This window comes from Mercenaria mercenaria, chromosome 8 (assembly GCF_021730395.1).
Source record: "Mercenaria mercenaria strain notata chromosome 8, MADL_Memer_1, whole genome shotgun sequence".
Classification (NCBI taxonomy): domain Eukaryota; kingdom Metazoa; phylum Mollusca; class Bivalvia; order Venerida; family Veneridae; genus Mercenaria; species Mercenaria mercenaria.
In genome coordinates this window covers 42,546,750-42,569,430 of record NC_069368.1, presented here as the reverse complement: position 1 = coordinate 42,569,430, position 22,681 = coordinate 42,546,750, and the positions used below count along the sequence as shown (strand labels likewise).

Here is a 22,681-nt window from a genome sequence, read left to right as displayed (position 1 = left end):
TTCTTTTTCATTTTATACAGTGTTTTCCTCTTCGTCGATAATTTCCATAGGTATCGATATGTCGTTTCTTGGACCCAGCTAGCAGAACTCAACAAAAAAGAACAATTTAGAGACATCCGCAGAGACCATGCAAGTTCATCCACAAGCGACTGTACTGTTAATACATTTAATGACCGACAATTGTTAAAAAAATCTTGCGTGACGCAAATATAATCTACCAAAGCTCGATCATTCCTTGATATTAACGTACATTCATTGACATTAAATCTTCCATTAAGTACACAAAGTGACCCGATTCTAGAGTTAAAGTCTGCAGCAAGATAAATAGCATCGCAGTCATTATTGATATAGATCTACGCTAATAAATGCGCATAAAATCCTTGCGCATCGCGACCTTGCGGCGAGTTTTCAGGTGGTAAATAATGAATAAATCATAAAATTATAGTCCGTCTCTTTATACTCAAATTTAAGACCAAAAATACCATCAAAGGATTTATCAATGATTGACACATCATACTGATCGAAAATCTGACTTTTTTACAAATATTCCAACTCCTTTGGAGGCCTTCGGTCAAAGAGCTATAAAAATATTTTATACTTCTTTGCTTCGGTGCATTCTTATGATTATCAAGTCTATTAAAACCAAACCAAGTAAATACTTCTACACTAGTCTTATAACATTTTGGTAAGCTGAATGAGTTTCACATATTGATACAATATCGCAATTAACGCCTAAATAATATTAAAGCAGCATGCCTCCAGATTTGGCTAAAAAATAATCTTTCTTTCAAATTGAAGTTTGGTCATATTATGAACATTAGAATATGAATTTTTGTTTCTAAAATATTTTAAAAGTACCAAATCAAGAAAAATATATGACCGCGCCGGGAATTGAACCCCGGACCGCCGCGGCAATAACGACATTTTCCCGTCGTCGTAACCAATAGCGCTATAGCTGAAGTAGTGAATAATGACTTCAAACTATAGATATTTATAATCGAGACAGTTTACCTGGAGTAAAAGCGTGACAAACGCTTTTCGATTTTCATCGTAAATCCTTTTCACACTGTCCTGATTAGATTTTTACTCCTGTTACTTAACTTGTTGAATCTGAAATTACGTTAATTATAGTATCTAGCTTAGTGTTTAATGCATTCGACATACTCTACTGTTAATTCGCCGCAGATGTCTCAGCGGACGCCATTTTGGATCTATCTGTCTTTACCTTTTTTATTTCCAGTTACTGGCTTCAACGTCCTGTCAGACTCTGGAAATACACTGTTGTCACCACACTCACTATGTATACTATCATCCTTTGTAAAGAACTGAGTTAGTCTGGTAAAGAATTTCACTTTTCAATCGTTTTTTATTTATTATTATTATTCTTTACTGTAAGTCTTCATATTTTACAACAGCTTTTCTTCATATATCAGTTGCTCTTTTTGTGATAACATGGTAGATGACAGATGCGGGTGTGGCACTGATGTTGGCCCCCTCAAGCCCTTTTCCCATTCTACACCTTTCTTTTGGTAGGTTGGGACAAAATTACCTTTACTTGGGAAACTAGGTCTTTTATTACATTACTCGACTGTCAACTACTAATTCTTATATCTATTGACTTGTTTCTATTTATTGCTGATGTGAGAACTTTTCTTATATTTACATGTAATTCATTTTCCGTCGTAGTCTTATTCCTCAAAACATACCATATTTTTCCTTTCCCACACATTTCTCAAAAAGTGTACACTATAGGTAAATATTTAAATATTCATTTATAGTCAGCGCAAAGCTTAAGTTCAAATCTTATTGCTGCCTAAAGTGCCAGAAATGCATCTGCAGTCTCATTTTATAATCATATAATCAACAACTTTTTAAACTCCAAACTTGGCTTTTCTTTTTATCTCTGAATGAAAATTGACCGCAAAATAAGTCGGCGCGAGCTTTTTTGGTTAAAGTTTTTCGGAAACCTTTCTATTGCTTATATCTTATTATATCTCATAATACCCAAAGTCAAGGTCACCAAAGTGTTATCACACTGGTTAGGCAAAACGACAGTCCTCGCGTTGTTACGTCAGACCGAGCGTATCTGAGCGCTAAGGCTCGAGAAAAAATGGAGAATTCCGATCACGATATTCAGGTGAGGCACAGTTTTTCCTTTGTATTTTCCATCATATGCACAAAAGAAATATAGGTTTATTTCATGCTATGCAACTATTCAGGTGGCTGAAAAAAGGTTTGCAGTTCTGTTCAAGGGCCCATACTTGCCTGAATTTCACTAATCGTGAAAAGCTGGAAAGTCGACATATGACCTACAACGGCGACGTCGATGCAAGGTTAAGTCCAATATATAGAATAACGACATATACAACAACAATGGTAAGACTTAGAATATGAATGACACGACATTGAATAACAATATCAAAGATACAATAAGAATAACGAAATATAGGGTAACAATAATGACTTTTACCATAAGAATATCGAACATACCATAAGAATAACGACATATACAATAACAATAGCAAATTTTAGAATATGAATGACACGACATTGAATAACAGTAACAAACATACAATGATAATAACATACATATATAGTTTAGCAACGTTTGACATGCCATAAACATTGCTAATTTATAACACTTTCGAATTGGTTATAGCTATGAAAACGCACAAATAACAAATAAAAACATGTTTTAGAATAATCAGGCTCATTCTAAATAGCCCCGACTTCAGTCATTTTTATCTTGCAATAAATTCTTATTTTTGTTAAAGATAAGGTCAGGGTAACATTTTAATTTTTATCACATACACATGCGTCCTTTTTTAATGAATGTAATTAAAAAGTTCTGCGAACGAGCCGACTCGGCAAAATTGTACAGTACAAAACAATTTTTAAAGTATTTAACATTATTCAAATTACGCCGATAACGGACACTTTCTAAATGTCAAATTTTTTGCGGAACGAAATTCTTTTTGTCGTGTTTTATTTTTTTCAGTTCGTTTCACGATTAGTGAAATTCGGGCAAGTGTGGGCACTTGAACAGAACTGCAAACCTTTTTCAGCCACCTGAATAGTTGCATAGCATGAAATAAACCTATATTTCTGTTCGGACCCACAGCGTAAAAGGGAGTAATTCTAAACTTTTTTTTCAGTAATATATCGTATAACAAGACTATTGACGCTTGGGAGACAGATGCCGTTTAAAGCAATTTGAATCGCAGTCTAAAATTGAATTTGTGTCGGTAACAAAACCATATAGAGTCATTGATTAGTTAAATGCTACTAATATTGATCACCTAAAACATTTTTATTTCAATTTGAATGCGGGTATTTCGCATCGACTGAATATACTGAGATGCTGTAACATGTGCTTGACATGAAAGTTTGACCAGCACTATCAAAATAAAACATTTGAACCCAGGTGACCTTGACCTTCAGGATACCTAGACTAATTTGTCTGTCCCTTACTATGACCAACATTTAAATGGTATCTTAAAGTAATTCCAGCATTAGTAAATTTAGTATAATAAAATATCTCTCTACAGAAGTAGTAAGATAAAAAGAGAATTCATACTTTGGCGTTAAACGGTAAGTACTTGTGCTTATTGTTGGTAAAACTCCATTTACGATAGTGGTTCTCGAACACAAACGGTGTATTGCGATCGGTACCCTCTAACGTTGCATTGTAAAAAGTGCGTTTAAACGGCATAAAGACAACATTCGTCAAAAATAAATTCGATAGCAACATTATAGATGTAAACAGTGTCTTCGGGTATCAGAACATGGCTGGATAACGTTGACATTGATAATCAGAGGACAAAATGTGAACAATTTTACATGTTTCATCGTCACTGGAACATCACTCGCTAAACTTTGTTGTGTTTTACTCCGAAACTATTCTGTTTCCAGTAAAATAAAATATTTCCGCGGAAGGAGAGATGGTTTGGATGTTCCGTAAGACTAGTCATTTAAGAAAATTGTGCATATGATGGAAAATACAAAGGAAAAACTGTGCCTCACCTGAATATCGTGATCGGAATTCTCCATTTTTTCTCGAGCCTTGGCGCTCAGATACGCTTGGTCTGACGTAACAACGCGAGGACTGTCGTTTTGCCTAACCAGTGTGATCTTTGGTACTTTAAAAGATAATGACTTGAAATAAAAAATATTTCCTTGTAATCACCCGCTGCATATTTGATATCAATCCCCATATTTCTAATTGTATTTTTGACAGAATTATGCCCCTTTCATACTTAAAGGTTTTTTTTGGCAATCTTCGCTATCTGGATATAACTTTAGTACAATATAACATAATGACTTGGTGTATCTTCCTTTTAAAGCAGAGGTCTCTTATTGAGACATAAATTCATTTTACTGTCAAAGCGCCGAATAGTGGAGCGCGCTGTCTTACGGACAGCTCTTGTTTACGTATAAAATCATAAATATTTTGCTTTTTTGGCTAAGAAAATTTGTTAATTATTGAGGTAAATGTACTTCTTGATTCCACGTCAACCATTAATGTGGTGTCAATAGTGACGTCACAAACCTGATATGAAATTAACATGTTCGTATTTAAATATTGAAGGATGTTCCAATTTCAACTAAATATAGTTGAACATTCAGTATGCATTGTGTAATAATTTGAATTTCATTAAATTCATAGGATCAAAATGCACTGCTTAATTTGGAATTTACTAATTATCTGTCTTTTAATTTAAGAGTTACCTTATTGTTACCCTTACAATTGAATTAATTTAATTCAGGCAATGATCTTTGTTATGTTTCATGATGTTAGAATAATCGTTAAACTTTGTGTAAAAAATTCATTCAAATCTGTCAAAATTGACAGAGATAAAAGGGAAAAAAAGCAGGTCTGCAATTAGAAAAGTTGTTGAGTATATTATTAACATATGTACTATTTTGCTATCTTAAATACGTTAGAAGTACGTTTCCTAAAGTTCAGATTTGACCTTTGGTATGTCTGTAACCTTGAAATGACATTTAAATAACCCTTAGATACGACAGTACCAAAAACATTTCTACAGTTGATCCACATATAAAGATTAGAAAACATGTCAAGTATACGCATGCCACTTTTCCCAGACATATATAATTCTATATAATATAATTAACAAATAATCAAGGCCTTCGTGTTGTTTATCGTCTAATTTACCACGGTTTAATATATTTCAATAATTATTATGCTGGAATTCATTTATGAGAGGAGTAATGTATCGGACGTCAGGCGACTACATGACGTCAAAATTGACGTCATAATGCTCTCTTACCGGTCCGTGCGTCAACCGTTGTTTATCGCAGGATATATTGGGTTTGATTTTCTTCTTTGTTTAACTGGAAATCAATTCGAGCCATGTTAGAATATATATTATATAATATATAATATAAATATTTTTTTTTTGTATCATTTTCAATTTTATTAACAATATACTTAAGGGCGTTGGTCTATGAATCGCGGGGTGCAAGTTCGATCCCCGGGCGGGGCGTATGTTCTCCGTGACGATTTGATAAAAGACCCTGTGTCTGAAATCATTCGTCCTCTGATAATTCATGTGAGGAAGTTGGCAGTTACTTCCGGAGAACAGGTTTGTACTGGTACAGAATCCAGGAACATGGTTATGTTAAGTGCCCGCCGTTACATGACTGAAATACTGTAGGAAAAACGGTGTTAAACCCAAAACAAACAAACCGTTGTGTGAAACAAAGAAACTAAAGGGCGTTGAGACACAATATTTAAAGCAATTTAGGTGGTCATATGAAAATTAAACGATTGCACAGGGGCATTGGCGGCATAGTTTATTTGTAAATGCCCCCATTTGACCTTTTACCTCATTATACTGTATTGAGGAACCCTTAGGAAGGCGACAGCCCCTTTTAAATTTCATGTTTGATTTTAAGGACCACTTTTATACTAATATCCGAGCATTAACAAAAAATGCCATCAGAAGTCAAATTTTTCTATGATATTGCATACTTAACAAATAATCTAGGCCTTCGAGTGGTTTATCGTCTGATTTACCACGGTTCAGAGTTCAGATGCGTAGGAATTGAACCACGAGGGCGCTAGCCCGAGTTGTTAAATACTGAAGCATCTGAACGATGAACCTTGGTAAATTAGACGATAAATCACAAGAAGGCCTAGATCGTTTTCATTCTGACATGCTCATTGATATATTTTAATAAATATTATGCTGGACTTCATTTACGCGAGAAGTAATGTATCAGACGTCATGCGGCAATTTGACGTCATATAAAGTTCTCGCGAGTCAACCGTTGTTTATCGCAGAATATACAGTGCTTCATTTCCTTCTTTGTTTAACTGGAAATCAAACCGAGTCATGTTAGAATATACTTTGACTACTGGTGTGTTAAGTGTGAAAATCAATTAGTAAGTGTTTATGTTACTGTTGAGGAAATGTTATTATTAGTATTGTTGGTAAAACTCCATTTACGATAGTGGTTCTCGAACACAAACGGTGTATTGCGATCGGTACCCTCTAACGTTGCATTGTAAAAAGTGCGTTTAAACGGCATAAAGACAACATTCGTCAAAAATAAATTCGATAGCAACATTATAGATGTAAACAGTGTCTTCGGGTATCAGAACATGGCTGGATAACGTTGACATTGATAATCAGAGGACAAAATGTGAACAATTTTACATGTTTCATCGTCACTGGAACATCACTCGCTAAACTGTGTTGCGTTTTACTCCGAAACTATTCTGTTTCCAGTAAAATAAAATATTTCCGCGGAAGGAGAGATGGTTTGGATGTTCCGTAAGACTAGTCATTTAAGAAAATTGTGCATATGATGGAAAATACAAAGGAAAAACTGTGCCTCACCTGAATATCGTGATCGGAATTCTCCATTTTTTCTCGAGCCTTGGCGCTCAGATACGCTTGGTCTGACGTAACAACGCGAGGACTGTCGTTTTGCCTAACCAGTGTGATCTTTGGTACTTTAAAAGATAATGACTTGAAATAAAAAATATTTCCTTGTAATCACCCGCTGCATATTTGATATCAATCCCCATAATTCTAATTGTATTTTTGACAGAATTATGCCCCTTTCATACTTAAAGATTTTTTTTGGCAATCTTCGCTATCTGGATATAACTTTAGTACAATATAACATAATGACTTGGTGTATCTTCCTTTTAAAGCAGAGGTCTCTTATTGAGACATAAATTCATTTTACTGTCAAAGCGCCGAATAGTGGAGCGCGCTGTCTTACGGACAGCTCTTGTTTACGTATAAAATCATAGATATTTTGCTTTTTTGGCTAAGAAAATTTGTTAATTATTGAGGTAAATGTACTTCTTGATTCCACGTCAACCATTAATGTGGTGTCAATAGTGACGTCACAAACCTGATATGAAATTAACATGTTCGTATTTAAATATTGAAGGATGTTCCAATTTCAACTAAATATAGTTGAACATTCAGTATGCATTGTGTAATAATTTGAATTTCATTAAATTCATAGGATCAAAATGCACTGCTTAATTTGGAATTTACTAATTATCTGTCTTTTAATTTAAGAGTTACCTTATTGTTACCCTTACAATTGAATTAATTTAATTCAGGCTATGATCGTTGTTATGTTTCATGGTGTTAGAATAATCGTTAAACTTTGTGTAAAAAATGCATTCAAATCTGTCAAAATTGACAGAGATAAAAGGGAAAAAAAGCAGGTCTGCAATTAGAAAAGTTGTTGAGTATATTATTAACATATGTACTATTTTGCTATCTTAAATACGTTAGAAGTACGTTTCCTAAAGTTCAGATTTGACCTTTGGTATGTCTGTAACCTTGAAATGACATTTAAATAACCCTTAGATACGACAGTACCAAAAACATTTCTACAGTTGATCCACATATAAAGATTAGAAAACATGTCAAGTATACTCATGCCACTTTTCCCAGACATATATAATTCTATATAATATAATTAACAAATAATCAAGGCCTTCGTGTTGTTTATCGTCTAATTTACCACGGTTTAATATATTTCAATAAATATTATGCTGGAATTCATTTATGAGAGAGTAATGTATCGGACGTCAGGCGACTACATGACGTCAAAATTGACGTCATAACGCTCTCTTACCGGTCCGTGCGTCAACCGTTGTTTATCGCAGGATATATTGGGTTTGATTTTCTTCTTTGTTTAACTGGAAATCCATTCGAGCCATGTTAGAATATGTATTATATAATATATAATATAAATAATTTTTTTTTGTATCATTTTCAATTTTATTAACAATATACTTAAGGGCGTTGGTCTATGGATCGCGGGGTGCAAGTTCGATCCCCGGGCGGGGCATATGTTCTCCGTGACGATTTGATAAAAGACCCTGTGTCTGAAATCATTCGTCCTCTGATAATTCATGTGGGGAAGTTGGCAGTTACTTCCGGAGAACAGGTTTGTACTGGTACAGAATCCAGGAACAATGGTTATGTTAAGTGCCCGCCGTTACATGACTGAAATACTGTTGGAAAAACGGTGTTAAACCCAAAACAAAACGTTGAAACAAAGAAACTAAAGGGCGTTGAGACACAATATTTAAAGCAATTTAGGTGGTCATATGAAAATTAAACGATTGCACAGGGGCATTGGCGGCATAGTTTATTTGTAAATGCCCCCATTTGACCTTTTACCCCATTATACTGTATTGAGGAACCCTTAGGAAGGCGACAGCCCCTTTTAAATTTCATGTTTGATTTTAAGGACCACTTTTATACTAATATCCGAGCATTAACAAAAAATGCCATCAGAAGTCAAATTTTTCTATGATATTGCATACTTAACAAATAATCTAGGCCTTCGAGTGGTTTATCGTCTGATTTACCACGGTTCAGAGTTCAGATGCGTAGGAATTGAACCACGAGGGCGCTAGCCCGAGTTGTTAAATACTGAAGCATCTGAACGATGAACCTTGGTAAATTAGACGATAAATCACAAGAAGGCCTAGATCGTTTTCATTCTGACATGCTCATTGATATATTTTAATAAATATTATGCTGGACTTCATTTACGCGAGAAGTAATGTATCAGACGTCATGCGGCAATTTGACGTCATATAAAGTTCTCGCGAGTCAACCGTTGTTTATCGCAGAATATACAGTGCTTCATTTCCTTCTTTGTTTAACTGGAAATCAAACCGAGTCATGTTAGAATATACTTTGACTACTGGTGTGTTAAGTGTGAAAATCAATTAGTAAGTGTTTATGTTACTGTTGAGGGAATGTTTCTGTTGATATTGGCCTCCACTTGATGTTGGGGAGTTAATAATTCAATATGGAGTCGACAGTTAACTGTCATGCATATATAAGAAAGTTTGACCGACGGCTCTAGAACAACATTTTTTCTAAAACCCCTGTCACACATTGGCGTACCAGGCTTGCGTATGTACGGCGTATCAGGATACGCGGCAGTAAGAAAGGAGCGTCATAGCAACGCCAGATTGCGTAGCTAATACTTTTGTATGCGTAATGCAATCTCCTTGTACGCAAGGCTGTGGCGATTTTTTGAAGCTGCTTTCAAAAATTCGTAGCACATACGTAGCATGTTTGATACGTCATATATACGTCATACGTACGCAGTAAAAGCGAAAAGGATGCAACAAGTACGCAGCGGAATCGTAGCTTTTATTCCTAAACGTAACTGTGGCGTAGATATAACGTACTAGGCGTTGTCACTGCGTACCCGTGGCCTTCTTTTCTTAACGAAAGCGTATCAAGTGCGTATGAATCGCGTATCCTGGCGTATTTACGACGCACAATACGCTAATCATTCGTAGCCGCGTGGTTGCCACTGCGCATGCGCTGCGATATATAAGTGCGGCGTTGCAAGTAAGTAAGTAAGTAAGTAACGACTTTATTTATAGTGGATGACATATTTGGCAGAGCCAATTTACAATATGGTCCACTGTGCAAAAGTACTTAGAATTTTGAAATAAATGTCAGTTTGTAGAAAAATAGTGAGGCTATCAGTTTTCAACATTAATTTTACATTTTCATAAAAAAAATGTCATTTTTCACGGTCCGAGCAGCCTTCAACATCAAACTGTGGACTGCAGACTTCTTCATTAGCAGTCTTCCAACTCTGGATCTCACCGACTTGTACCAGATAACTTTCAATTGCTTAATGGACTTTCCCACCGCTGCAGCTTTGTCAGCCCATAGTTTGTTTCTCGCCTGTACATCTTTGTATCCAGCCATGCGCCTAGAGCACAGAACTGGATTTAATTCAAGCCATTCGAACATGTCATCCTCCTGCTCCTCGGTAAGATTGGAATGTTCTTTGGCCTTCCGTTTTTTTTTCTGGGGAGTCCCTGGATTTCCTTCTCTCGCTACCCAAATCTGAAGACGGGTAGGATGATAATGAAGAACGGTTTCCTTCTATAGATGGAGCTGGTGTTGTGGCGACTTCTTCAGTTGTTGCAGGGTCTGATGCAGACTGGACTTCTAAAGGTAGGGCGGGCATTGTTCTGCCCCTTCCTCTGGCACTTTTTGTTCTCCTTTTTGTCGGCATACTATAATAGAATATGCTTTGATTTCTCTATAACGAATGACAGCAGCAAAAACGTGCACAGTCGCTTTATACCCACTTGTTAACGCCGCGTGTACGTACTCTGACGTCACACGTTAGAACGTAACGCCATACAAACGAAACGGTTACGCAGCTGCAACGTACTATACGCCACACATACGCCATACTATGCCGAAGCTGTACGTTCCACGAACCCAGTGGTACACCGGGTACTCCACAAGTACGCCATAGAAACGCCACACATACGTCGTGCTCGCCATAAGCAGATAATTTGCATAAAATGCGCCTCGTTTTCTCGGCGTTCCACACGTATAAGGTTTTTTCTTCAATACGCCGCTTACGTAGCAAGATACGCAATAGTGTGACAGTAGCATAACTGAGGGCGTATTTGTTATAGAAATAACAGGACACATTTAATTCTAACATTAGTATCTTTTGAACGAGCCTTCTAATGTTACAGAAACGATGTAAGCTATTGTACATGCCCCCAAAAACCTCATGTTCCAAAGTAGTTACCCAAATAAATACATGCTGGTACTACGAATAAAGCAGCAACAGTGCTAGAACAAACTCGTGTTGTATTTCACTTACTGAGTTTAAATGGTCTTTTTATGGAAGGATATTTGCAAAGAAACACTTCTTATGTATGTACTAATTTTAAAAATATTTATTATTTCTGAAAAGAGTCAGGACATAAATATCAGTAAACTTTAACTAGACATGGGTTTATTTGCCAATGCCAGGTAAAAAACCGCCGTATCCACATCTACATTTGCCATCCACACAGTGCATTGTCCTATGGTAATCACTGTCTTGACATTGTGATTGTGAGGTGCACGTTGCTGTCACTGAAATGCAATGGTATATTCTAGAATTTACCAAAGGCATTAATATTAATGAAAATCTATGTAATATATCAGTTAGAAATATAGAGTAATACGGTTCACATCCTCTCACTTCTTTATTGAAAATGTCGCACTGTGCGTCAGTGAACAACGAAGCTAAAAATTTCAGTTTAACTAAATCAGGTCAGTATTATTTTCAGATATTACAAATTTCAAGCAAATTTGGTTAGTTATGCGGAGTACGTTGTTGAGTATGAACATTTACATAGTCGGCGTAAAAAAATAAAAAGAGGTACTACTAACAATGTGTACAGGTACACGTCCCAAGGTGGCAATCAACCTGGTAGTCATTTTCTGGACACGTCACGTGAGTACAACCACTGTCCGATGTGTAGCTTCTGCTCTCGCCAGAGTGTAACATAATAATTCAAATTCAAATGTGTAGTCTCTTTTTTATAATCTACAGTACTAAACCACATGGATCAAACTGGTGTCAAAGGCATACCTTTATCCGGCTGTTTGGATCTCCAGACAATTTGGTTTCATGTATATGCTTCTTTAACCCTTATCCTGCTAAATTTCTAAAATGGACTGGTCCATCGTTTAATTCAGGCAGTATCATTTATTATTGAAAGGAGTATTCACTAAAAATTTACTAACTGAATAGTGAACAGTGCAGACCATGATCAGCCTGCACTGGTCGCAAAGGCAGAATCACTTGCCACCAGCAGGCTAAAGGTTAAACAGATGTGTAAATCTACAAGTATTGCTCGTCCTTACAGATTAAAGTGAACATGTATTAAAATAGTTTGCTTCTAGATACAAGAAACAAATGTGCTAGTGATTTAAAAGACAAATAAATATTTTATCAATCATGGCTATCTCAGTTAATATCATATATTTCAATAATACTGAAGTTCTTCAAAATAATGTCGTATTTCATTTGACGTAACTAAACTCCTATATATTTCATAGAAGACAAATATGCACTTCTTGGCAGATAAAATGCTATTATTTCAGTAACTCGCTCACATTTTCGTGGGTATTTGAAGTTACATAAAACTTTGTTTTAACCTGCAGTTTTGAAGTTGACATGAGAGATAAAAATTCCGAAATAAGCTTCTGCAATTTTACCCTGCTAAGTTCAAGATATTTTGAAAGCGGGGTAACTCGTCCCAAAACAGTTCTGAAAGGATCAATATGCTGAACATTTTCCTATGACTGACATCTATTTCTTACGGGATTTTACTTTGTCATCTTTCAATGCCAAAAATACTTTCTATATCATATTATGAGTATCTAAAGACCTTCACAATAGTAACAGAACATGTACACGATAAGCTTTATGAGCGAACCTGTAATAAATGGACTTAGAGTAATAGATATTTACTAGTCTCAGAATTTAACATTCTTTCTAGTATTTACAAAATAATGGTGATGTACGGGTCGCTATTTATTTTTAAGGTGAAGGACCCGTAACGACAATCGACATTTTTAGTTCGATTACTTTTTTTATTCCGTATGCGTTTTGATTACAACACACTAAATAGCTATTCTTATTTATCCTACATAAAATTGACATATCTCCAATGGCTAAAGCACACATCAGAACCCATTTAAAATATCTGTAACTTATATTTTCTTGAAGAATATTGCCACTGCTGAATAAAAATCCAAAGAAAAATGGGGGTCATGTTTGATGCAAGAAAAATATTTTCAGTCAAACCCAAACAGCAAAATCAGCTAAAAACTGAGACCCCAAATTGTAGTGGTGGTGTATGATCTAAGTATACATGACAAAGTCTGTCATGTTATTATTTCATTATGAAAGTGCTATCTACATGTCAATCATAGATCAGATCTGTCATGTGATTTCAGCAAAAACATTACAAAGAAAACAAGTAAAATATCTCTACAGAGCAATACTGAGGACTCTTTGAATCCGCCATTATGTGATACCATCGCGCCATTTTCCTATTTAGTGTCTGTATGCCTTTTTTGGCATTCTCCGGTTTCTCTGTTATGACCGAAGGATGCCGAAATCACTTTCTGGGAATACGTAATCGCAACAGAACTGCCGATTGTCATTACGAGTCCACTACTAAAAGATTCAATAAGTTTATGTAATTTTTGTGACATTTAAAAAAAAAAATATCGGATGGATTAAATCTATATCATTTGAACGTCTTTATAAAGTTCATAATATTGGTGTATATTTAAATACAATTTCAGAATTAAACATTGGGCAACACTTAATTAAGATATCGGCAAAATGTGTTGCGTCAGAAGGTTAGTGAAGTGTAATGTAATTAAATTTAAGAAATTTGAGAAAATTTAGAATGAAGCGAAAATTAAGAACAGAGGAAAAATGATCTTATTTTTATACAAAATTTATAACTTTCAAATAAACAGTTTAACATATATAGCAAAGTCAGTTGAAGCTATTTCATTCTGACGTAAAATATGTTTTAAACGCCAAAAGCAAGAATAAGTCGGTCACCTAAATTTTGCACGTAATTATTAACCTTTAGATGAATATACTGTACACGAAATTTGAACATCATCAAATCATAAAGGAAAGAATTGTTTTATATGAAAACTGAACAGCATAAACAAATTTAAGTACTCACCAAGCACGGCTACAAAGACGGCACAGCACAGAAGGACTTTCATTGTGATATATAGTGGTCTGTAATTTTCGCACACTGCCTAGTCTCAAAAATTAGCCTGGCTTATAACTGATCCTTTATGTACAACCTGATTTTATGGTCACGATTTTTGCTGTTTTGATTAAGATAAGATGTACATTTTAGGAAAAACGTCATATTATGGCAAATGTAATGTTCACGACTTTGATCTAATCGAGTGACCTATTATCTTTAAAAAAAAATCACTTAATAACATGACACCGCAATATTAGTATATTGAACACAAATGTTTCTTTCTCTAACTATAGAAGCATCAGATCGGTCACAAATAAACATCTCAAAATTCCTATATCAAAAACAACATTATATGGATAGGTCTTTCTCGGTTTGTGAACCCAAGATGTGAGATGAACTCCCGTCAGAAATAGAAATCTTGAATATCTAATTCAATTCAGAAACATCTTAAACTGTATCTTTTAAACGAAACTATGTAAGCAAACTCTCTTTTACTCTATTGATCTACTCTAGTTCCATACTCAAACATAATTTACATGTCTTTGCATACTCGCTAGTACAGACTCCAAGGGTATTGTAACCTCATGTGGTAGTGTGTATTTAAAAAAAAATTAAATAATAAGTGATGACAACATTAACCAGGGGGCTCGAACCTCTATATGCAGCCCGTCTAGGCGTACCATGTAAGGAGTTAAGTATTAGTATCCGGCAATAAGAGTTAGATCGCCTCAGGGGTAATGGTGCTGTTGTGGCTGTTCGTTTCCTTATTTCCTGATTTGTACATTTCCAACATCCTAAATATCATTCATTGGTGAATACTGTTCATTCTTCCCATTCATGAGTTCTAAGACATTGTTAGTTCCTACCCTACATTTATATATTAAAAAAATACTTTCTACACCTTGTTTTTCGAATGTTTCTCACTTAATTGTACCAAGTTGCGTTGCTTTCGTTTTATTCTCTTCTTATCTTATGATTCATATAGCAAAATACTTTGTCACAACATTTTTTTTTTTTTCTTTATTTTTTTTTTATATTCATTCTTTTAATTAAAGAGTACAGTCAGACCCGACAATACTTATACTTCTTTAATAAACATAATTGATGTAAATATCTTATATACGCAATACTATTTTTATATATTAGCTCATACATATGGAAATAGCGACACTTAGTTCTGTTTTTGTTTCTACACAATAGAACCAGTTTTCCCTTAAGAAATTAGTTCACAGTACAAGCCTTTCTATAAACTATTAATTCTCTTAGAAATTGGAAATTGCATATTTCATACAAATGTTTTAACGGCAGCTTCCGTTCTAAAAACATCGCTTTTTCAAAGGATTATTTCAAACAAAATATAGTTCCTAAATTCCGTATTTTGTTGATGAAACGCATCACAGACAATATGGACGCTGTTATGAAAGGACCGCTTTATCTAAATTATCGAGAAGAGGACCCAATGGGTTATGTATGAGACTATGAATAGGCCAGACATTTTCACTGTATATGCCACAAGGCTAGAATAAAGCCACGTAGTTGTCGATAATCGAGAAGAGACAACACCAATGTATACATTATATTTTTTTTATTTTTTTGAAGGAATAACTATGTTAATAACAAGTAACAGCAGATGCACATGGCTTTATTTGCCACCTCCAAATCCGAATCCGCATCTACATTTGGCATCTATGCAATGCCATCCGAATCTACAGTCACTGCCACTACAGTCCTGCTTTGTTGAACAAGCCGTTGAACTTCCAGATGATGATACTGAAATAACATAACATTTTTCAAGAGTTCTTTAAAAAAAAGTTCGTGGCGGGAATGCGTCATCTGTATAATAAATATGGACTAACACATTAAAATTATAATTATAAACAGTATTTCTCGTTCATATAAGTGCTATACTAGGCGTCCAAAAACAATTAAATGACAGGTAATCTTTACCAAATTTGCAAGCACTGTAAAAGAATATTTAGGTATGGTGGCTAATTTCTGTCATTTCGTGTCTTCGCGTTATTTATCTACATTGACTGATATTGAATATGTTAGAATGCAAAGCAAAAATTGTAAATGTGTCACTGATACAAAAATAATTCATTACATTAGTTACATGTACATTTGTATGAAGGAAATAAAAGTTTGAAAAAAGAACTGAAATCATCCTTGTCATGCACATCTTCTGACAAATGCCTCTTGATACTTAATTATTTATAGCTTCGTAACAATGACCCAGCCACTGTATAAAGATTTGGGTTTTTTATATGGCATTTTGAAATTAAGACAATATCACTGAATAGATTTAATGAATTATTTGTTTGACACGTTCGGGTTAAGTTGAACAATATATGCTGAATGATTTTGTGTCCAAAACATCTGGTCAGTTTTTTAAAAAAAAAACAATAGTTCAATAAGATATTAACCAAACGGCTTGCGAATGATCTAAACACTGTCAGAACATTTTTACCTAGATCATACAAACTATAATAGCTGACAATATTGAAACTGTGTCATCGCGATCTTTTAATTACTTGCGTAGTGAATCGTCACGACATTCCAGAAAAATGCACCACATTCTCACGACCTTTTATCGTATTAGTAAAGACTAGTACAGATAAAGACATTTAACTTGATGTGAAGTAGGACCGTCCGCTTCATCTAACGACAGCAATACACGAAGACACTAAATTGCAGAAATCAGCGATGCAACGTAAAGTCGAATGCAGGAAACAAAATATCAAAGTAACTACAACAGTCGATCCGATGTAGATTAGTTTAGTTTTACGTAAAATACACGAACTTTTGTAATTAATTTTACTTACCCTGTGTACAGGTGCATTGTCTGTAATGGCACTCTAGCTGATAGTTACTTTCTGGACATGTCACGTGACCACAGTCACTGATAGATCTGCATTCCTCGGCGCTTGCAAAAACTGTAACATAGATGTAAGGTAATGCAGCTGTAATGAAACTCACAAATTTCCGTGTGATAACGTTTTCGCGCCAGTCAATTCGCATTCATTAACCTTTAACAGTTAATAGTACTGTCCAAATTGAAAGATGGACAAGTTCATTAGAGTAATTTAGTAGGACAAGGGTTAAATGTAGCACAACGTGCAATTTGCTTTCCGTAAAAACGGAAATCGCCGAAATCACACAATTTGCCGATTGTTTTTACAGGTGAACCACCTAAATGAAAATCGTATGTTCTCCGTTTCAAATAGACTAAAATTGGAAAATAAACTGTACTAGATTAATTAACTAAACCAAAATGTCTGCTGCCTAGCCTGTCTAGTTCAAAACTTTGTTTCAAAGACTATGTGCTTGATTACATTGATGAAAGTCTTATCCAATGTTTTATAAATACACCCCTTTCATTTTGCGTTCCGGAAAGGAGAAATGTATTTGAATAGTTTTCTTATAATTAACAAATTAACGATTTACTCGAGTATTTATCTTGTTATGTAACTTCTTATACCTCAAATTTTACCCTCTGCTGCATTGTTATATAGCTTATTCACTCGAACATTTCTAAACAATACGTGATTTTCCGTAGTAAACTGATATACATTATTTCCAAAAATCGGTAAATTAAAAATTTGTAGTAACCTGTTTAGAAGTCAACAGCCTCATTCTAGTATGGCAAACGTAAATTGATTACCGTCGTAAAGAATTCTAACTACTGAAAATTATTAGGACCCATATGGCAGTTTCATTACTATATACTATTCAATAATCTATCAATTTGTCGACTGCAATAAATTTCACTGTTTGGAGTTCAGATGCGAAGGAATTATATCACGAGGGCGCAGCCCGAGTGATATAATGCTACGCATCTGAACGACAAACAGTGATTTATTCAAGAGCAAATCACTAAATGAGATATATTATTTCGTTTCTAACACGTTATTAAGGACTTTAAAGTACATCCTTGTCGGCATGCATTAAATATTTGCCCGTTTTCAATCGGGTTCTTTTCCAGCGCGCCGCTACGCCGCTTGACGCTATGACGTAATAATTGTGACGTCAGAACAGTGATTTGTTGTCTAATAATTCACTGTTTCCAGCCTTCTTTGTTTAATAGGAAAATGAATCGGATCGTGTTAGAATACTATATACTATTCAATAATCTATCAAAATTCTGCCAATAGGAAATATGTGCAATATTATTATTCTGTATCACGTGTTTGTCCGTACATCTTTCATAGGTATTCATTACCCGGTTCTCTAAATGGTTCAAACAAAAGAAAACTAACAAAATTGAAAAACCGAACCTAATACAAGAACCGCCCCTAAAACATTTTATGACACTTTTCGACACGAAGGGCGGAAATCCAACGCAAGGAAACAAAACTGACGTCATGATATTCTGAATCCAACCCGACGCATCAATCTACTGTTATAATAAACCTATTATCCAGGCAAAATTACTGTACAGAAATCATATCTTCGTTAAAATAAAATGTACCGAATATTCAAAGTCTTAACATCAGGAAATACCGGTCGTTTCCCATGTATGCGTGGAACGAATGGATCATTCAGTTACAATTAGTAAGATATAAATTAACTAGATCTAAATGATAGACAGAGAGACAGAAAGAAAGGAAAAATAAAAGATGAAGGGAAAGAAAGAAAATAAGCGGTTTTAACAGAGTCGGTAACTAGATATCTGGCAAACTAGTTAATATTACTTCAATCTCACGAAAAACATATTTGGTCAGACGCAAATGTCTGTAAATAAAAACATGCAAAATATTAGTACTCACCAAATACGGCTACAAAGACGGCACAGCACAGAATGGCATTCATTGTGATAGTGGTCAGTAAGAACTGTATACTGGTCAATCTCAGAGATGGCCATAGATCTACTTATACGTAAAACAATCGTGTGTCTGTGACGTATTAACTGGACAAATGGTCACGACTTTGTTTGGTTCATTCTATATATGATAAAATGACCATATCAGGAATAAAATAACAACTTTAGAGATATGTTCATGGCTTTTGACCACGAATTATGAAAAATGTACATGTAAATGTATCTACTCTATTGCTTCGCATAGTAAGATTTCTAGTAAGATTGGCTAATCAGACTGAAGTGGATTTACGTCACGAGTTGGAATACATTCATCCCTGCCTGAATTTTAAGTTAATATGCCCTTATTTCCAGTAATATGAGCCGTGCCATGAGAAAACCAACATAGTGGGTTTGCGACCAGCATGGATCCAGACCAGCCTTCGCATCCGCGCAGTCTGGTCAGGCTCCATGCTGTTCGCTTTTAAAGCCTACTGGAATTGGAGAAACTGTTAGCGAACAGCATGGATCCTGACCAGACTGCGCGGATGCGCAGGCTGGTCTGGATCCATGCTGGTCGCAAACCCACTATGTTGGTTTTCTCATGGCACGGCTCATATACTTCATACAATAACACACAACTGGCACCAGTGTTCTTCCGTACAGGTCTGTTGAACAAATGTTGTCGTAGTTATACACTAGCAGTGTTTCACCGTAGGAGACTTACATATAAGATTCCAAATGACCTATAAAATATATCAACACTGAGAAGGACCTCAGAGTAATGGCATCTAAATCCTGAGCTTGATAATTGTTGTATTCCAAACGCCAAAAGCAATAAACTTCTGTATTCTGTATTCTGTATTCAGTTCTTGGAATGCAATATATGCATCTACTACAATCATTGTCTAAACTCCTACAGATGTTTTCGAATCGCAACACTGTTGAGATTTTCCAAAGGTAGTGCAAGACGAGGACACTTTCAATTCGTTTTAGCTTCAATTGCTTTTAAACATGTTATTGAACGTATTTTAGCATCAATACTAATAATATTCACAATTATTACAGTTTTTGTGTTATATGATGTTTCATTCAATATCACTATAAGACAAATAACAATTTCTGCTCAAATAATCATATACACAGAAAGACACTGAATGTGTCACATGTTGATCTCCCTGTCAGTTTTACTTCTAAGATTATGTTTTATTTGCATAAATCATACAGGCATCTCATGGGGAATGATTAAAAACAGTTAATAACAGTGCACTCCTTTATTGTATCAACTGGAATGAAATGCCACATTCACAAAATTAAACATTAAAAAATAAATACGCTATCTCTTGCAGTATTTGCAAGTGCGTCATAATAAGGCTCAGATTCTGTCGGTGTCTTGTAGATGTAACACCTGACTCGTATTTACTTTGAAGAACTTTACTTACAATATCAGTAACTGTTAAGCGTCATTTTCCCCAAATTTCTTTCTTCCCTGGCAAATATAATGTCCCTAAATTAGGTTGAGACGTGTCCAATAATGGTAAAATTAATCTTGCGACTGAAATTCAACAATTACATTGGTATCTTAGCAACAATGAGTCTGATTTGTCCAATAGTAAGGGTCAACGCTCGAGTTAAATTGATCTCCGGCAAGGACATTAAATTCTCCGTGAAAAAGACAGCTTTGTGTGCTAACGTTTAAGCAGGATTAGGAAATATTTCTACAAATGACATTAAGTATTTGGCAGTGATAGATAAACTGATCACAAGAAACTGAAATATTCTATATGATACTAGGTAGTTAACATATTATATGTTACTTTTTTCTAAATGGCGAGGAAGTATTGTATATTTTGTGTTGACGTCCCGTTCAATAGTGACAGTGGATAAGCTACAAATATAATTTAAAGCTTATCCACTGCCACTGTTGAAGAATCATCCTTAAAATGAACCTTATATCAGGCTTCGGTTGGTAAGTTGTCATAATCTAATCACTGTTAGACTTGGCCCAATCCATCAGATCAAATATGTCAAAAGTATAAACCTTGTCAGCCTTAACCCTTTCAACATGTAAGTTAAATTTAAAGATGTATTGAATAAGACGATTCCAATAATATTTCGTGTTTATCCTCAAAAGTTTAGAAAAAATAAGTAGACCAATCTTCAGGCGTCTTAGATATCACCCTTAATGAACCTGTGCTGTAAGGGAATCGAAGATTTTATGTGGAATAACAGACTCAGTAAAATTTAAATTGAAAGTAGGCGGCCCTTAATATATGCCCCACGAAAACCAGTGTGTATCTCAAATGAAAGACTGGCTAATGGCTACTAGTCGGAGAAATTCTTGTTTGAAAAATGTTCTGTCATTCATACTTTGCCACAATGTTATATAAAAGCCTTACTTATTTGGCTTAGCGTGTGCGTGTGCGAGTATTTATTAAATTTTTAATTCAAAGTATTTAAATATTAATGAGGTGCATGATCCCTATATTAATTATAAGCAAATAAAAACACAAAAAAAGAAACAACTAAAAAAAAAACACCACAATCAACACCAACACACACATTAAATCGCTTTTAAGGAAGAATGCGGCAATCAAACTTCTAATAACACAGTTGGAGGCGCATTTCTTCTTAGAGCAGAAATTGTGTACATCCTGAATCCAAATTTTCAGACAGTTACAAAATCTTACATTAAATATTTGTAAGTCAGTCAATATTTCTTTATTTAACAGATCAAAGATTCAATAGAGAAATTGTGCTCAGAATAAGTCTTTTCGAAGCATATATTTTCACACCTATAACCGGCGTGATAGATTTTAATGGGAAACTTGTACTGTATCTAGATCTATTAAACTCCAAGAAAAAGACGGAGCTAACCAAGAGAATTAAAAAGCAGCATCTATCAATTAAGTACAAATATAGAATTTAAAGTTTACTTGAAAATGCTACCAAATCATTAAAAAAGATTTCAAGAATAAAATAGCATGTATCAATAGACTTACACTTGGAACAAATGAGGATTTTATATTCTGTATAGTGATCATCACTATCCATCACTAGGATACTGAAAGAAACATTTTTTAGAATTTTACTAAAAATTTTTTAAATACATGCAAGTTATGCAACCAGATCAAGTTTGATAAATAATGCTTAAACTGTTACTGTTCGTAGAATACACACAATTTGTTACAATGATATAAACTAAGTTAAAAAAAAATATAAACACTGCAAAAGTGCAGTTATGTGATGTCTCTTTTCTGCGTGTTTCATATGATGTCAATTTTTCTTGGCGTGTTCAGATTTCAGAAAGTGAAAATTATAATATAGTAACAAAAAAGCACAGTGCAGTTCCAACATCTATGTACCCCATATATGACAGCAACAAATCACGATGTATATCACTTTTTAACATTTATAATGACATGTTTAGTAATTTGCGGATGTTGGGCGATCATCAAATCTAAATGTATTAATATACGATCGTTCTAAAAAGCTTTTCTTTCATTCTGGAAAGATGCTGACAAATTCATTTATAAAGTGTATTTAAAATGACCTTCGACAGTCGTATTGGCCTTGGTCGAGCGTATTTGCCTTGGCCAGTATAAACTTCATGATTTTATCGTTCGTGATTAAGGGGATATTACTTTGTATTCAGTGTCCTTAAGGGAACAGATAAGATTATATCCCGTGAATCAGAAGAGTTCGACTGAACTTATGCATTTACCTAATTAACAATTGTCTGTATTATTTGTTACAGTAAGGTCATAAATGATATCTCTTTATCGTAAGAATCCCCAGCC

The 22,681-nt window shown here is 34.7% G+C and overlaps 1 protein-coding gene and 1 long non-coding RNA gene across 2 annotated transcripts; both read right to left on the bottom strand.

The window, feature by feature from the left end:
- Positions 1–11,230: 11,230 nt before the first annotated feature.
- On the bottom strand, positions 11,231–11,836 carry LOC123565771 (uncharacterized). Its single transcript, XR_008372033.1, has 2 exons — positions 11,727–11,836; positions 11,231–11,426 (listed from the first exon to the last, which is right to left on the bottom strand). It is a non-coding gene; the product is annotated as an uncharacterized LOC123565771 (long non-coding RNA).
- A 3,837-nt stretch (positions 11,837–15,673) lies between these two features.
- On the bottom strand, positions 15,674–18,938 carry LOC123565931 (serine protease inhibitor Cvsi-2-like). The gene is made up of 3 exons (XM_045359688.2): positions 18,853–18,938; positions 16,909–17,019; positions 15,674–15,856 (listed from the first exon to the last, which is right to left on the bottom strand). The coding sequence occupies exons 1-3, from the start codon at positions 18,893–18,895 to the stop codon at positions 15,729–15,731; spliced, it is 282 nt and encodes a 93-aa protein (XP_045215623.2). The 5' UTR covers positions 18,896–18,938; the 3' UTR covers positions 15,674–15,728.
- Between the last annotated feature and the right edge of the window lie 3,743 nt (positions 18,939–22,681).

Coding starts and splice junctions, on each gene's coding strand:
- LOC123565931 (XM_045359688.2), bottom strand. CDS start 18,895: ATGAATGCCATTCTGTGCTGTGCCGTCTTTGTAGCCGTATTTG. Junction 17,020..18,852: donor CGTCTTTGTAGCCGTATTTG/GTGAGTACTAAT, acceptor TCTATGTTACAG/TTTTTGCAAGCGCCGAGGAA. Junction 15,857..16,908: donor ACAATGCACCTGTACACAGG/GTAAGTAAAATT, acceptor ATGTTATTTCAG/TATCATCATCTGGAAGTTCA.